This window comes from Sycon ciliatum, chromosome 2, assembly GCF_964019385.1.
Source record: "Sycon ciliatum chromosome 2, ocSycCili1.1, whole genome shotgun sequence".
Classification (NCBI taxonomy): Eukaryota; Metazoa; Porifera; class Calcarea; order Leucosolenida; family Sycettidae; genus Sycon; species Sycon ciliatum.
The window spans coordinates 8,727,453-8,745,402 of NC_088644.1; the positions used below are offsets into that span (position 1 = coordinate 8,727,453).

Below are 17,950 nucleotides of genomic sequence, written 5' to 3' on the forward strand. Positions count from 1 at the left end.
AGTTGTTTCACACGACGTACGTTTCGCCGTATGGTTCGTGACGGCTCATCAGGTGTGCCATTTGAAACTCGGATGTTGAGCCATAAATAAATGTAGAAAAGAAAAGGACATAATGGATACGAGTTAAGAGTAACTCTCCATCACTGTAACTTGATTATACAGTCAGAAAGTGCAATAACTAGGCACAAAACTGACAGAGTACTGAGACATTCGACGTCCTGACACCTAGCTTCAACACATCTCCGTAGCGCTAGGTTAGCGCTACGGAGATGTGTTGAAGCTAGGTGTCAGGACGTCGAATATCTCAGTACTCTGTCAGTTTTGTGCCTAGTTATTGCACTTTCTGACTGTATAATTATAGTATCCAGTTACATTGATGGAGAGTTACTCTTAACTCGTATCCATATGTCCTTTTCTTTTCTACATTTATTGATGGCTCAACATCCGAGTTTCAAATAACACTAACACTGGTGGTGTTAGTGGACATTATAGCGGTAACTTGTAGTTCCTTGATCCTTTTTCTTTTCTATAAATTAATAGTTGGCTCTCCATCCGATAATTATTTGAATTGGTTATTTCCCACCAACACTTATTTTTATCTGCTGAACAACAAAAAGCTGTGTCATCAGGTTCGAATGCAACGATGAGCTGGCTCTTGCGATGCTCGCCAGCAGTAGCCTACACACCCAGGTAATCACAGAGCAACGTTCCTAGAGTTATCTGGACGGAGAGTTCAGGAAGAAGCACATCCACCAGGGACAAGTTTAGGTAGTGATTGTATACAATGAACGCATGAGGGCAGTGGCGTAACCCGCACGCAATCAACGATGCCCCCCTCCCCCGCGAGCGCTTAGCGCAATGCGAAAAGGACGCTCAGCCACACAGGCAACAGCTGGATTGAGATAAACAAGTATGTCAAACACTCCACATTATATTGACTGCTAGAGGAAAGTACTAAACTTACGGATAATGCGGACAGTGATATTGACTGAACTTGAAAGTAAACCCACGGAGTTTTGATTGGTTGCTTCACACACGTACACGCCAGTGTGAGTTGAATCCGCTGATGCTACAACCAGAGCTGTCACCTTGCGGTCAGTCATTCCATTGTTAGTGGGTGTTGCAGCTTGATATTGGGGCAGCAACGAGGACCTTGTACCACTGGGACTGACCAGGTCAAGCACAGTCAGGTCGGGACGGCTGGACACATAGACTGTCAAGAAGAACCTGGAACCCTCAACAACAGCAAGTTCACGCTCAGTGTTAGAGAGGTCGGGTCGGAAATTTACGGCTACAACGAAAGTGGATATAATAGGGACAGTGTTCGCTTCATTCGCAGCGCGGCACACATAAACGCCAGATGAATTCCGGACACTGGGAATTGGGAAATATACTCCTCTGGCATAGGGGCTTGGTCGGAATGTACGTGTGCGACCATCATCATAAGATATTTCCAGTGTTACCGTGTTCCTTCTTGGCTGTCCAGTATTAGGAAAACAGACAACTGGTCGGATGGGTGATCCTTCATCGAAAACATGTGGTATAGTCAGCTGATGTCCCAGTCCAGTCATACCTCCATCAACTGTGTTTATCCCTAGAATTGGCTCTGCAAGAAACAGGATACAGGATACAGGGAGCACAATTTTTGTGGTATATGCATGAGCATGGTGTGATGTGCGACGCATATTATGGTATGTGGTGTATGCTGGAGACGCGTCGTCAGAGAGTGAGAACCTGCTTCCGTTTATTTGAGAGTCATTGTCAAGTGAGTGTCGTGCCTGCATAGTGCTAGTTTGGTCTAGGAGAGAGAATGATGAGTGATTCGTCCGTGGTCTCATTGTCTTGGTCTTGGTCATGTGTTTTGTATGTTGTACGCATCACTATGGGATTATGTTTGATGGGTATAAGGGCCGAACAATGTCTAGCAGCATCTTCGAACCAAGACCATTCAATTCAGCATCCAGAGGACTTCTGTGAGAATTTCATCTTCGTCCATGCATCTATGAATGAATTGGTGCTTTCAGGAATTGTTTTTGAAAATGACTTTCTAGTATGGCGCACTCAAATTTTGGGGAAGCGTGCGACTTCGGTTGGCAATAAATGCATAGGACAAAGGAGCGTCCAGCTTTCACGGACTGTCACCTTTTAGTCTCAACACTCAGAAGACTAAGCTAGTGAACATTATACGTTAAGCCATACTGTGTGTTCTGTGCGAGCCATACTGTGTGTACTGTGTAAGCCATACTGTTTTACTGTGTAAAACGCTCCCACTTAGCACGGAGACTCTACTTGCTTCATTGATACCATCTCCAAGCACATTTTTATGTGTCCTTCAAACCAGCATCTCCAATCATCCAGACAACACTGGCAAACACGGCTGGCGTTCATACTTGTTTTAAGATTTACTTTCAAGAGATCTCTTTTCAGCACATAATCACATACATGTAGTACAAAATCTCTGACCAACCATTTCATCACCAGCATCCCTGATGATAGTGTCTATTACTTAAATTCGAATCATAATAATTATGAACTTAGATGATTAGCCAAGGAAAAAAATTGGAAAATGGAAATAGGAGGGCGCAAGTTATGGCATCAAATCCAGCAACTAAACCAGATTTTGAACAGTCAGACGTGCACAATCTAGCACAAAACTGACAAGGAGTACTGAGACATTCCACAGCATGAGAGTCAGCTTGAGCACTGCTCGATAGACTGTTCAAAATCTGGTTTAGTTGGTGGACTCAATCGCATAACTTGTGCCCATATTTTTCCATGTTACAATCATAATTATTTCCGGCGTTCGTGCATTTTTACTTACCGGTGCGTAGAATGGTATAGTGATTAATTTGACGTGTTGCTACTGGCCCACACGCGTAGGCTGCTCGCACTCCGTCATAATTGATAATGTGAAGCTGGTAGATGAAGAAGCTGCTTGAATTTGAAATCAAACGCTGGTACACAGTTTGGGTTGGATCAGAAGCATCATAGAAAGGAACCAGTCGCGGTGCACTAACGCCGCCAAAACCGAGGTATACAAATCGTATCGCATTCGGATCGGTAGTGTTGCATGTCACGGCTGTTACATTGGTGTGAAGAAAATGGAATTCTACCAGAAAATACACAGCAACAAAGTTCAGACACAAAGGCTAAGTCACGTGATGCTCGTCGGGTAACATTACCGTTTCAAGCGCACTTGCCTCAGCATACTTTTCTTCCATTTAAAATGAAACAACACATGTCTGTCCGTCAACCTCATCCATGTCCTTGATACTCGCCATAGGAAAACAACAAGGCACATTGCAAAGATGCCGAAGCACCTGAGAAATGGCTGAGAGAACTGTGGGAACCTTTTTGCTGCTAACAAAGATGAGCATTCGCAGTCAATTTGAAATGAATTGGTTGTTGATTGTGTTTACTTGAGTTTGCAAACCGAATGGCCTATAGATCCAATGATAAGGAAGCAAATGAGGTTCCCTGACATAGGAAAACTTGAAAAGGAGACGACAATGAAAAATATCCGCTTATCAAAAGGAAAAAAGAGACGAATAAGAAATACGAAATAGTAGTTGCGACTTCGGCCATGATTGTTAGGAAATGGGTTGCTCCCCACACTGGAGTTCGGGCTATTCCGACGACTTTACTTGACACTTGACTGACTCACGACTGCCATGGTGCTTTCTTGCAGCTTTGCCGAGTCGAAGGCTCGATGGACTTCTGGTGTGCTCTGGATGGCAGTCGTGAGTCAGTCAAGTGTCATATCATGTAAAGTTGGCGGAATAGCGCGAGCTTCAGTGTGGGGAGCAAACCCTTTCCTAAGAATACGAAATAGCTAAGAATAATGCACACGCTCATGTCACAAAACAAAATAGCAATGGTTTTGTTCCAGAACGTTTTCTTGTCACATTCATCTATGGAAGCTATCTGCGCATTGACTAAGAATAAGAAAGTGCTCAATAACATGAGAGTAAGCAGCAACTTAGAATAAGAAAGCCTTTTTGAATTTCTCATACAAATATTTGAAACCGGTGATGGACAAAAAGGAACGAAGATAGAAATAAGAGGAACGTTGCAAAAGAGAATAGAGACAATATAAGTTTCGCACAACGCACATAAGGTAGCTCCGTGGTACTGATAAACAAAATTGCAACCCAGAGGCTATTTAAAAAGATACTAACAGGTATGACGCTAGTGACAAAAAATGGCAAACCTTTGGCAAGGGATGGCGAACAACAATATACTCTACTAGTTAAACAGTTTGAATAATACGATCACTTTGAACACACAAGTCAGGCTTATCAATGCGTTGACACACAGCTTCTAACACTTCCACCTGCAACTTGTCACCATAACGTGCACGGCACAGAACAGAAAACCAGGAATCAGAATACACTAGGCAACAGTCAGGACAAGATACCAGTTGGTTATACACAGAAGACTATCTCCTTCCACACGGTTCACATGGGAAAATGAGCGCTCCAGTGTGTTTTCCTTTCTTGATTGTACTGTAGCGGACATGGAAATCCAGTCGATTGACCTGGGCCGGCGCCTCAGCGCGTACAGAAAGCTGCGTGCAGTCCACAAGTCAAGATCCGATGAGACCAGCGCGCTGCAGCGCATAAATGCATGTGTGTACCGCTTGTCCACGGCTGCATGGCCAGCGCCCTGGGGCCGCTAGCCGTGCGACCAGATTTCCATGTCCACAACACTGGCAACAGTACTCGAAAAGAAAACTGTCGGGGAACTGACATCTGTGTATCATAATTAAAGGGGAAGTTCACCCTAAAATCAAAATTTCACAGTTTGTAGATTTCGAGGCGCTGAGTTCGGTGGTGAAGGTCCCATCGCCGTGCGATACGCCGTTCTGGAGATATTTGAATTTGAAATTTACCATGACGTCATGCAAAATGACGTCATGCGGCCGGCGCACACCCCCTCCACACCCTGTGACGTCAAAGAGATACAGGTTCCCGGTCTGCTTGCTTTTCAGTGAGCGAGAAAGAGTGGCGTTTGTGGAGTTTCTTTCTTGCCACCTGAACAGTTTCAACCACGATGACGGTTTGCTGTGCTGTCGGCTGCTCTAACCAGTCTGGTAAGCCCCCTGGGACCACGGTGCATCGTATTCCGCGGGATAAAGCTCTCCGAGCGGAATGGGTTGCAGCGATTCACCGCGAGAAGTTGCCACCTTGTAAGTTTGAGGAGAGCTGTGCAATTTGTTCGGCACATTTTGAGGAGATGCCTTCCAGAGGAACTTGCACGGAGAGATGGGCAAAACGTGCCGCCGAAAGCTGAAAGCAGATGCTGTGCCATCGATTTTCCCGGACAGGCGTCCCCCAGCGAAGCGAAGGATGTCGCAGTATCAGGAGAGGCAGGAGAGAGAAGAGGTGAGTGAATGGTTCTGGTGATTTCGTGCTTTGAGAGCGTGTTGAAATTTTGTCTGTACATCGCGAGTTGGAGAGGGCAGTTTCATCTACTGTGTTGAGTACATCGTATACTTGTAGAGAAAATTATTTACAGATACCGGTACAAAGCTGTTTGCAGTTTGTTGATTGCAAGGTACTACAGTGCATTTCAAAACTATAGACGCGTAGGGTTTTTGAAATATTTCAAATTTGGCTGGAACTTTTTGAGAATAGTTTTCGGAATATTGCTCAGGATCGCTCCACAATTACTCTCATATAGTTTCTAAAGGATTGGATAACAGACGCCCAATTTGGAAAAAATTATGCACAAAGTGATCACAGATTTTATGTGGTATAGATGCTGGCATAACGGTTTTTGCCTAGGTACGCGTCTATAGTTTTGAAATGGACTGTAGTATTGAATGAAGACAGAAGATCGTGCAATATATTTTTGTTTTATTTCAATTCAAGTTTTACATGTCGTGAAAAGGCATACAGTGGTCACTAGCTCAGTCCTCTGCTTGGTAAGTTTCAAATCCAAGAAAGTCTTTATTGTGTTGCATTGTCACTGTTATCTGCGTGTATTTTGCGAGTATGATCCTAGCTCAAGCCTATGCTGAGCCGTATGCCGCAGCTTTTCGGTCTCCAGTTGCATGCGCATTGAGTCCAGACGATGGCATGATATCTGCTGATGCGTGCACACAGACCCCCGTCAGCACACGGGAAATTTAGAGGTGATGTTATGGTACCCACTGTGTAGATCAAATCCACACGTACATATGCTTGCAACACTGGCAGTACATTTTCATGACTATTCTTTTGCTATAAACACACACACACGCGCGCGTGCGCACGCGCGCGCACACACACACACACACCTTTGACGCCAATCGCCGGAGGCAATGATGGCAATGCTACGGCAGAAGCCATAGCAACTTGTGCTGGAATTGCACCATTCAACAGCTTGCAAGGCTGAAGAATTGACCGTCACAATTCAGCCTGGTCTACACCATACAGCTACACACACACACGTGCAAGCACCTGGCTGACTACAAATAGTGACAGCTTATGATTGCTTTGCCGTTTGTCCATTATGCAGGTGTTCCACCGGACTCCTCGGCCAAGTTTTCCGAACATCAGCCATATGTATTGTCGGTATGCTGAGTAACGGTGCGAGCTGCTTTGGGGAACAGGGGAGTAGATCTTCCTGCTGTTAGTCTCACATGTCAACGTACATTTCAGTGCAACAGCAGCACACTACAACAACACATTTTTGAAGAAGTATAAATAAGCCAATATCCTGGTTATATTTTTGCACCATGGAACAGTATTTAATTTTGATGAGAAAATTAAAATACAGTTCTCCGATGCAAAATCGACGACAGTATTACACTATTAGCACGTACCGGTTTCCAAACTCAGATGGCTTCGATCCGGCCTGCTGATGGATCTTGCCCAAATAGCCACGCAGTACAATGTACAGTGCGTGCTGGTTGCTGCAGCCTTCCTCGAACTGTGAGGTGCAAGTAATGCAGCCAGACTCTGTAACCAATCCGCGGCTGCCGATTCCGGAACATCTTTGCAGCAAATGCAGTCGTTCCGCAATAATTGAACGACGCATTTGCCACATTCACACCAGGACGTATTGCCAACGCGATCGGCAGGTGGTCAGCAGTCCTCTAAGCAAGCAGCAGGGTCAGTGTCGGCAGCAGCCGCTGCAGCTTCGTCAGCATTTACACCAACTTGCTCCGCACTCGCCATCTGCATGATCTCATCCTCGGTATACTCCGGTTCCTTCGCTGGCGTCCAACTCGCTCTCCTCGGAGTCACTGTCATCTCCTGACAAGGAGGTAGACCTACCCTGAATCGTCTCCGCTCTGAGCCTCATACTGCTTGACTTTCCGCCTTGGACATTCACGACTTCACTTTCTTCTCCGTCCAACTCCAAGTAAAAGTTCCGAGCTCCAGGAGCTCCTCTATCTCTTTGACGTCACAGATTCGTGACGCCATGGCGGCGCCAAAAACCGGGGATCAAAGTGATATTTCAGTTGCGTATATCTCCGGTTATAGTCACCGGATGAAGACGAGACATACACCAATCGACTCAGCTGATTTTTCCCAATAACATATCTAATTTTGATTTTAGGGTGAACTTCCCCTTTAAACCGACGTTTCCTTGCGAGTATTATGGTCTACGACTTGTACTGTTTGTCCCAGTATTAACGGTCAACTTATAATCCAGAATCTCGATCCAAACATTTTCACCTTGTAAACTGGCTGATGAACTTTAGTTTCTTACTTTGCACAGTTTGTCTTTCTCTTGAGCTTCCACACAAACTTTGATAATAATCAGTGCCATGCTCGCAGTGACCATGGACAAATGATGTTTTTGATTTGCTAAGCACTGCTTGAAGGTATTTGAATTTTACTTGGGCATTATGGGATGGTCTCCATGATCTAGAAACAGAGGGTACCAGGCTCAAGTCCTGCTTGAAAGCAGAAGGACACCACAGGGAACTCGTGGCCTGGCTAGGATTTTCTAATCGGCTTTTCGATCGGCTAAGAAAATGTCCAAATTCGGCCATATTATGAGCCCCAAAGTCAGAATTCGGCTCAAAGCAGTACTTGAAGTTAGCCCTTGGCGGATTATGCCGGCATAATATTAATTTTGGCATAATCTTGGGATTTCGTCAAAAAATTATGCTCCAGCATAATTATACGGATTCCAACGTGTAAGGTCGGCATAATCTTTTGGTTTAGACAAAAATTAGTCTTAGGGGCATAATACAGCTTTGTCAGAAAGCCTGCAGATGGTTTTTTTTAATACTCCAGCTACGACTCCTTGTCATAGCCCTTGGCGTAGCAGCTGGGGTGTTTCTGTTAGGCTATAGCAGACTCTGAGATCAGAGTGCCGCGCCACAGGTGCCTTGTAGATAATTTCTCAGTCTCCCGGCACGAACAATCTACAGGTTAGTCTGATTTTGAGCGCCAGTTACATGGTGGGGTGTTAGCAGGAGGTACGCATTCTCGATTGCTGTGGCTGTTGATGATTGTTGCGACGTTCGGCATGCAGCTGTGGCTTACTTTTAGTGTATTTGTGAAAGAACGTGTGTAGTTTGCTTCAAAATCTACAGGGCAACTGTTGAGTGGCATTCTGATCCTGATAACCGACAGGAGATCTTGCTTCAACAATAAGTCATAGCATCTCACCATGAAGTGGTCCACCACCAGGTAGTTGTGCATGAGCACAGAGCATAATGCTCAGGCTCAGCAGTAGAACAGTTGCGTGTGTGATGGAAGCTTGAACCATATTCGCCTGCTTCTTTCCAATAGATGGGTCAGATAAGTATGGTGCTGAGAGGATGCCGTCACTGGCTGTAGTGTGTAGAAACATAAAAGAAGTGACAATGTCATAGCAATTAGTAACACATTTTCTTAATGTGCGCAAGCTCCACTGCAGCCATTTCATTACTTGAAAACCCTACACACACCATCCTCAAATCAAGTGGTCTCTTCGCTGCAAATTACACTATCTCGATCTCAATCAAATTTTCGATTTGATTGAAATAATGTATTATTGTAATTTGCAGCAACAAAATGTTACGATTTATGACAAACTGTCCACCAACGTAACCAGAATCATATACGTTGTCGTGGGGTGTAGCTCGTGCTCTTCTTCGTTGCGCTTTCTTTCCCCTCTTGGACCTTTCCAACTAGGAGCCTTCCAAGTTGGCAGGTTGTTGCTTTGCGCCTTAGAGAAGTGTTGGAGCTAGGCGTCAGGTAGCTGAATGTCTCAGTACTCCTTGTCAGTTTTGTGCCTTTTTGTCGCACTCGCCGACTGTATAAGTATGATCTGGTTACATTGGTGGACGGTTCGTCATAACTCGTAACATTTTGTCCTTCTCCTTTTTTACCATAATTATTATATTGCATAGTGCAGGCAGGCATAGTGGGATGGTCTAAGACCATGATTGAGAAACAGAGGGTACCAGGTTCAAGTCCTGCTTGGAAGCGGAAGGATTTTTTCCAGCCGTGCTGCGACCCACAGTTAATTGGGAACTCGTGGCCTGGCACGAGGAAAACATGGATGCAGTGAATGGGATTTTCGGTCTTTGACCACTTGCTGGTGAGCTGATCTACTCACCTCCCACCGCTTTAGGAGCTGCATCTGCGCCTTGATCCTTGAAGGGTGGTGGCGTTCCTACGGATGCGGAAAACCCGGCTTCCAGCCGAGTCTCACGCGAACCGTGAAATTTTTTTATATTGCAAGTTGCAGCGAAGAGACCACTTGAATTGAGAATGGTGTGTAGGGTCCAGCGGATAATGCCGGCATTATATTCGGCACTATAAGACTATTATGAGCATCAGAAAGGAACAAAACGAGCATTATGTGAAGTTTACAATATCGGGAAATCCCTGGTTTTTGGCAACAATCGGCTACAGTGATGATCATGAGGTGCAACCTGAAGTCATGCATTGTACCGGCACATGACTTTGTGATTGTGTAGACACGTAACACCGTTAGCACTAATGCTACATAATTATACATGCTTTTAGTTTGATAGTATATGACAAGGTAGTGGAACACCGTGTTCGGAAACAGAGTGCCGTACTACAACCATCCACGGTTGGTAGAGCCCCGGTCTTGCGACCATCTGAACCGTATGGGTATTAGACCCGGTTCTGATCCTCATTACACTAGGGGAGTTAGCAGGGAGTGTCTAGGGGAGTTAGTAGGGAGTGTCGCGTTTGTTTTGAATTTATCTCTTTCCTTTAACAGTAGGTACATGTATATTCTTTCCTTTCTTTTTGTCAACTTCTTCCCATTTGTACCAAACTAAAGTGTTTTTCTCTCTGAATGTTCGGGGTGGCAGACCTCGACCAAAACGAAACTTAGTACATGACAAGCCTGCTGGTGGAGTGATCTAACGAAAGATTTCGTGAACGAAAATGTGTACTTATACAGTATTTTAATCTTCAACTAGGAAATAATTAGTTACCCCAAATTCATCATATTCAGCAAAACTAATCTAGTACTTTTCCACAAATTCTCGAATATCCGATCGCCTTCTAACCGTTACTACTAGAATCTTATAATTGCCCCAATTTCAGCAACCATGATTACTAGCTATGTCGGTATTAGGTACCCTTAGCAAAAAAACCGCTAACGCTATTTTCGAAGCTATCTACTCCGGACCAGGGAAATGAAGATAAAGTTCTGCGTTGAAACCTTATTTGGTCGAAAATAGCGTGAGGCTTGACGATATCTGGTTTATCAGCATTTTACTGGATGCGTGAGTTTTGACAGGTTTTTGACGGGATCCTGGGATAATTTTGTACTGCCGCGGAAGTTCAAACGCGTGTGTGGACGAAAGGCCTCTTCCTCTTTCACTTTGCTTTCACTTTGCTTGTTGTCGCGTCAAGCTAGACTAGCTCTCTGCCATCATGAGTGACCTCGTTTTTTTGCCAGGTTCCCCGGCGGAACGGCCTGCTGTTGCTCAGCACCACTCGCCAGCCAGTTCATCGTCTTCTGCCTCCAGCACCGGAGAGGTAACAACGCCAACGCCAGAACTCGCTTCTCGGAGAGAGACGAAATCCGAAAAATACTGCTAGGCAAGAACACTTGTGCACTCGAGAAACTGGAACCGAAAAGAAAATTTGATAAAGGAAGAGACTCAGATCATGGAGAGCCAAGGTTTAATTTATACAAAAGAGAAAGACCAAGGAACTACCAGTTACGCTATACTGTCCACTAACACCACCAGTTACTAAACAAACAGCTCATGCGATAACATTGCACGACACTGACCGACGGTACTCCAAGATGTGCTAGAGCTGTTAGCCAGTTAGTTGTAGAACGTCAGTACCGTCGGTCAGTGTCGTGCAATGTTATCGCATGAGCTGATTGTTTAGTAACTGGTGGTGTTAGTGGACAGTATAGCGTAACTTGTAGTTCCTTGGTCTTTCTCTTTTGTATAAGGTAAAGAAAGACTTCACTTTTTTGAGATCTCTCAGAAAGCTAAAGGAGAGGAGAGAAACAATTTTGTTTGAAAAATTAAAAAATTTCGCATCGTGCCAGGCTGGCAAGGACTGGCAAGGACTGTTGCCATATCCACCATGGCAACGGTTCACATTGAAGTAGCGTCAGATTGCTAACGCATAAAGTCCATTTGACGCAAAATGCAACGTTCACTTTTACCGTTAGCGTTACCGTCTCAATGCTAAGGGTACCACCTATTACCCCTTTCCCAAAGATGCTCGCCACTTTTTTCGCCACTTTTTGAAGTACTAGTACATGTACGTACATCATCATCATGTACATTGTACGTGTACATGTATGTGGCAGCATTGAGCATGCCGCTATGTCCTGAATGCTGTGCGAAGGTACAACAAAAAGGACAGTGACTCAAATCTGTTCATTTTGAATTTCCTATAGCTAATGTTTTACTCTGTGAACATATGCCAGTCCATAATACTTGCATTGTGTTGTCTATTTCCGCTCCATTTTTGGTTAATTTTGGCATCATAATGCACAAAGAACTCGCTGGTTTTGAGTTGCGATATCAGCAACTTTTGAACTTTTTCTGAAAAATTGATATGGATGCGATTTCAGCAAATTTCACTTGTTTTGGCACCGTTTCAAAAAGCATAAAGTTGCGAATTTTTTGGCATCTTTGGGAAAGGGCTAGTCGGTATAAACTATGATCCCAAGAAAGGCCAACAAAATACCACGAACCTACAAAAAAGGCTAACAAGCTGCAGCTACGTCTTACCTCTGATGTCAACTGGCGCCACAAAAAGTCGAACTACGCTCAGCCCTGACCTCTGCTCACTCTCAGTGCACTATGCCTGGAACAGTGCTCCCACTACAATCCTACTCCTGTCAGAACCCCGGTCTTATTAAATACAAGTACCTGAACCTGCAAGTATTGTACTACTCCCTGACCAGAAAAATTGTGAAAACTGTCCCGTATCCCGTATCTCGCTCCGAAACTGTCCCCGTACCGTATCACTAGAATTGGTGTTTCCCGTATTTGTACTCATAGTTGTACCAAGAGTTTTATCTACTCTTGGTTGTACTCATCCCATACATTAAAAAAAAAAGGTCTTGGCCTGTCCAGGGGATGTCCCCGTCTGAAACACGTCACACAAAGGATACACACCTCGATCGCAACACGTCACTTGTCCCAACCAGCCGACGGCATGCCCAGTATTATTATTATTTTTATTTTTAATATAATATTATTATGGTTTATTATGCACTATTATGAGATGAAATAAAACAGGAAAGGGCACAGGCCCGGATAAGTGCAAGGGATAGCAATCAACCTTGCACATGAATTGAGCATGTGTTCTAAATACATGTAAATGTAAATGCAAAACAATAAAAAACAAAAACACAAACAATGAGCAATAACTTCAGGACTGGGCACAAGTCCTAAACCAGTAAAAGGTGCAAGAGATAATAATCAACCTTGCGAGTTCGAGTCAAAGCATGCGGACTCACAACAAATTGGCATCAACGTGAGCAAAGAGGAAGAAGAGAAAGGAAACAGCAAAACAAAAAGCAAAGACGGAGGTTAAACGGCAACAGAACCAAAACTGGCAAACAAACCTGTGACATCATCATGCACAGACACAAAAGACAAATTGAACCGAGTCAAACTGGCATGAGCGACTCATGCTGCAGGACATCGCTGGGGTGATGGCTGAAATTCACCTTCCTCAAACTACCACGCAACATCATGACGGAGTCACGGACTAGAGTGAAGCCTAGCTCACAGCGGATCCGTCCCATGAGGACGCTGTACGAGTCTCCGGTTGCCGCTGCCAGGCGAATGGCGAGACGTTTCAACACATTCCGGGCCTCACCGCCAGCTCCCCCGACAGAGGAGAACACCAATGGAGAGAAGCTGCCCCTCTCCACCCGCCAGATCCGCTCACCATAAGCCGCTTTCTTCTGCTCCTCATGCCATCTGTAGGTCGCAGAGAGGGACTTAGTCATGTAAGAGGACGCGAAGGGATAGAAAACCCTTATGTCAAAAAAATGCATCCTTTTGCATGGACCAGAGGCCCCTCCCCTTGACGTCCAGTCTGGCCTGAGGGTCAGCATTCTGGTGATACCCAAAGTGGGGGCCAAGATCTGTGAGTAAGTCCCACCAGTGGCGCACAGCACGCAATTTACCACCTGCTGCAGAATCGTCAGCATACCATATCTGGTGAAAACGACTCGTAGAGGCATCCAGAGCAGCCAACAGCGGAATGAGGGTCACGGCATAGATTGGCATGGCCAGAGGATCCCCCTGTGTAGTGCCCTCCAGAGACAAGACCACCTCACCATGCACAAACAACTTAGCTGCTCTGCGGTAGAAGTTGGTAACAGCGACAGAGGCAGCAGGGCATATGATGCGGATGTTGTGGAGCATCACTTGCCGGTTGAGTGCATTAAATGCGTTAGACGCATCGACGAGGAGAATTCCTTGACAGTCATCATTGCGGTAGAGGTCCGCCATGGCATGGATTGCGGCTTCTGCACCTGCCTCCTGGCCAGCACACACTTGGAGAGCACCAGCACTTTCCCGGATGTCTTGCTTGATGACGGCAAGAATGTCGGGTGTGTGTGGTGGGGGTGGTGGGGGGGGGGGGGGGTGGTGGGTAGGGGTGTGGTGTGTGTGTGTATGGGGGGGGGGGAATGGGGTGGGGTGGGAGTATTATTATTATTATTATTATTGCAATTTCAAATTTGGACTTCACGGAGAATTTCAAAGTTTTCGGAAATTTATATAGAGGCCACATGCCACGTACTGCTCTTTTCTCTCCGAAACTCAACACTTGCAAGCCAGATATGAAAGAAAGAAAAAAATCATCAGTCACACCACCGGGACTAGGGTTCCCAGTAAAAAGGCAACGCCTGTTGGGACTCCCCTAGTAAAATAATAAAATCTACGAGCGTACTACTACTACTAATCTACTACTCGAACCAGGGACCTTGCTATTCGCGAGCAATGCTCTAACCAACTGAGCTACAGTATGACTCTTATCCACAGTGATGCACGGTTAATCTATCCTTGCGAATGGCAAGGTCCCTGGTTCGAGTCCCGGTCGTGTGACTGATGATTTTTTCTTTCTTTCATATCTGGCTTGCAAGTGTTGAGTTTCGGAGAGAAAAGAGCAGTACGTGGCATGTGGCCTCTAGTTTCCTAAAATTATTATTATTATTATCATTAATCTACGTGGAGATAAAAGTTTAATAATAGCTATGAAAAGTATGAATGCCGCAGACATCACCACGCAACATGACAATTTGTTCAAGGTTTTATTTTGTGTGTTTCCAAAATCGATTTTCACGCTCCGATCATCAGCTTTTTCCCTTGATCTCTTTAGTTCCGTATTTCCACTGATGATCGGAGCGTGAAAATCGATTTTGGAAACACACAAAACAAAACCTTGAACTAATTGTCATGTTGCGTGGTGATGTCTGCGGCATTCATACTTTTCATAGCTATTATTATTATCATTCAGTTTCTTTGGTTGTATCCTTAGTTCCGTATTTTTTCCCACTGATGATAGGAACAAGAAAATCGATTCTGGGTTTTCAATAATATTTTTGTTATAAAATACAAGGTAAATACATGTCAAACAAGTAACGTAGTTGCGTGATGTCTGCGGCCTTCATCCTATTCATGCAGTCGTATTTATTCAGCTTTTATTTCTTGTGTACTTGCATACTGGTATTAGTTTAGTCCCACAATCTGCGATATAGGCCTTGACGGATTATGCTAATATTTTCGTGAAATTATGCTTTTCGCATTGCTGAAAAAATCGCAGAATTATGCTATTTTTATGCTAAAAGTTATCATATTATGCCGCATTATGCTCACGTGTTATTATGCTGCTGATGATGGTTCTGTGCAAAATACCAGGGGAATTGTTTTGTTGAGGGCGTTGTACTGTAGTAGCAAAAGTTCAATGGGGTCACCGCACCGTCCGGACGCGTCCGACCTAGCTACAACCGTCACTGATTGTAGTGGACTGGACATGTTATCAAGGGAGTCGTAAACCTACGACTTCCTGGTGCATCTACTTCTACTTGTACTTGTAGAACATGTACAACTGTATGGAATTTGATGCGAACAGGCGGATTATTCCAATTTATGCGATTCATATGCAATTTGCCTCGAATTATGCGATTATTCGATTTTGGTAGAAATTATGCGAAAAATTATGCTAGCATAATCCGTCAAGGCCTACTGCGATAAAATGATCAGCTGTAGCACCTACTCCACTTTTATGTTTATGTATCTATGTCATTCGGATCTTCCCAAGTTGTACAATGTACTGTTGAGATACCGAATTCAAATAAATCAATACCATACCATACCAATACCATACCATATTCATAGCTATATTAAAATTATTATCTCCACGTAGATTATTTGTATTATTATTATGTCAATATCTCTATTATTAGAACGAGGTCTGTCTCGTTGGCCAGGAGATGACCAATCAGTGACGGTCCCACCAAGGGCCTTATCAGAGTTTAGAGCCTGCTCAATCGTAATTTTACTACTCTTTGATGACGCGTCGAGGGCCTTGGATTAGCTTATAGAGCCCGCTGAATATACTCTAAACAGGTGTGTACAACTTCCAGTACCCATTATAGTACGGTGCAGATAATGATCTCTGCAAAAAATGTACGGTGTACTACTGAAAGCTACGCATTTCAGAAGTGTGTACGGTGTTCGCCTCCCGTACTCTTTCACCTAGATGTACGATTTTCCTTTGTCAACAGCTGGCGGAACCTAGGAGTGGAGACCCTGCCATCAGTATGTGTGGCACGTGTTGTGAGCTGCCTTTGGAATGAAAAACTTGTCAGTGCCTTCTAGGTTCAGCCCGGTCCCATAGCTCAGTGGTTAGAGCATTGCTCATGACAAGCAAGGTCCCGGGTTCGAGTCCTGGTGGGTCTGGCGTTTTTTCTCTTTTCAGGCAGTTCACTTCCCCTACTGTTCCATTGAATTTGAAGTTCTCCCAATCCTTTCATAAATTTATCACTCTCTTTCACTTCTGGTAGGGTCCAGAAACTGACCGTGGTTGGTCCCCTGGGGGAGAGAGAAAGACCCAAGTGCCATCAGTATGTGTGGCACGTGTTGTGAGCTGCCTTTGGAGTGAAAAACTTGTCAGCGCCTTCTAGGTTCAGCCCGGTCCCATAGCTCAGTGGTTAGAGCATTGCTCATGACAAGCAAGGTCCCGGGTTCGAGTCCTGGTGGGTCTGGCGTTTTTTCTCTTTTCAGGCAGTTTACTTCCCCTACTATTCCATTGAATTTGAAGTTCTCCCAATCCTTTTATAAATTTATCACTCTCTTTCACTTCTGGTAGGGTCCAGAAACTGACCGTGGTTGGTCCCCTGGGGGAGGGAGAAAGACCCAAGTGCCATCAGTATGCGTAGCACGTGTTGTGAGCTGCCTTTGGAGTGAAAAAACTTGTCAGCGCCTTCTATGTTCAGCCCGGTCCCATAGCTCAGTGGTTAGAGCATTGCTCATGACAAGCAAGGTCCCGGGTTCGAGTCCTGGTGGGTCTGGCGTTTTTTTCTCTTTTCAGGCAGTTCACTTCCCCTACTGTTCCATTGAATTTGAAGTTCTCCCAATCCTTTCATAAATTTATCACTCTCTTTCACTTCTGGTAGGGTCCAGAAACTGACCGTGGTTGGTCCTGTAACAGTTCCCTGTTAGCGCTAACCTTATCTGCCCTCTAGCTCTGTATCTTGCCCCTTTCCCTATCCTGTCAGCACTCGCGTTATCACCTTAGGGCACGAAGTGCCCTATATCAGTTGTGTTGCCTTGAGCAAGCATTGTCTTTTCCAAGAATACCTTCAAACGGTTACACTGGTAGCAGTGGATGGTTAACATGGTGTTCTTGGAGCTCGCCATTGTCGTGGCGATCCTTGTTCTTTCTGTGTTGCTATTCAGGTTGGCCAGCGAGGTCCGTGAAGCCAGTCGCCAAGTCAGCGCCAGTCTGAGCAACCGACAACAACCGCTCCCTGTGCGCCCGCTCATTCGTCCGGGAAGCCTCGGCACGCTAAGGAGCCGCCGATCTTCGATGGCAAGCCCTCGCAGTTCAAGGAGTGGGCTTTCTCCATTGAGCTGGCGATTCGGTCACTGGGAATCACCAACTCATCGGTGATGGTGGATTACGCAGCGGGCTTCCTGAGCGGCAACGCCAAGCTATGGCTCATCGCATCGTTGGATACGGGTGTGGAGTTCTCGACGTGGCCAGCGCTGCGTGAAGCCCTCGCCAAGGTGTACGGTCCGTTGCATCATCAAGAGCGGGTGCGACTGGATCTCTTCGCTGTCAGGCAGCACTCAAGCTTGGAGAGCTATGTCACCGAGTTCTCACGCCTAAGCCTACAAGTGCCTAAGATCGACGAGCTGACCCGAGGACTGCTGTTCGTAAATGGACTGCACCCATCTGTCAAGACCCGGGTGCTGCGAGAGCACCCCACTGATCTGAGCCAAGCGATCAGGTCAGCGCAAACGGCGGACCAACAGCCG

At 45.2% G+C, this 17,950-nt stretch overlaps 1 protein-coding gene across 1 annotated transcript in view; it reads right to left on the reverse strand.

Annotated features, from left to right (window-relative positions):
• Window positions 1-12,261, reverse strand: part of LOC135810719 (uncharacterized) — a 14,472-nt gene extending 2,211 nt beyond the window's left edge. The window contains exons 1-4 of the mRNA XM_065324200.1: window positions 12,176-12,261; window positions 8,613-8,777; window positions 2,822-3,109; window positions 965-1,606 (exon numbers count right to left, since the gene is read on the reverse strand). Coding sequence (XP_065180272.1) covers window positions 965-1,606; window positions 2,822-3,109; window positions 8,613-8,712 — 1,030 coding nt within the window. The 5' untranslated portion in view covers window positions 8,713-8,777; window positions 12,176-12,261. The remainder of the gene's footprint in view (window positions 1-964; window positions 1,607-2,821; window positions 3,110-8,612; window positions 8,778-12,175) is intronic.
• Window positions 12,262-17,950: the final 5,689 nt, after the last annotated feature.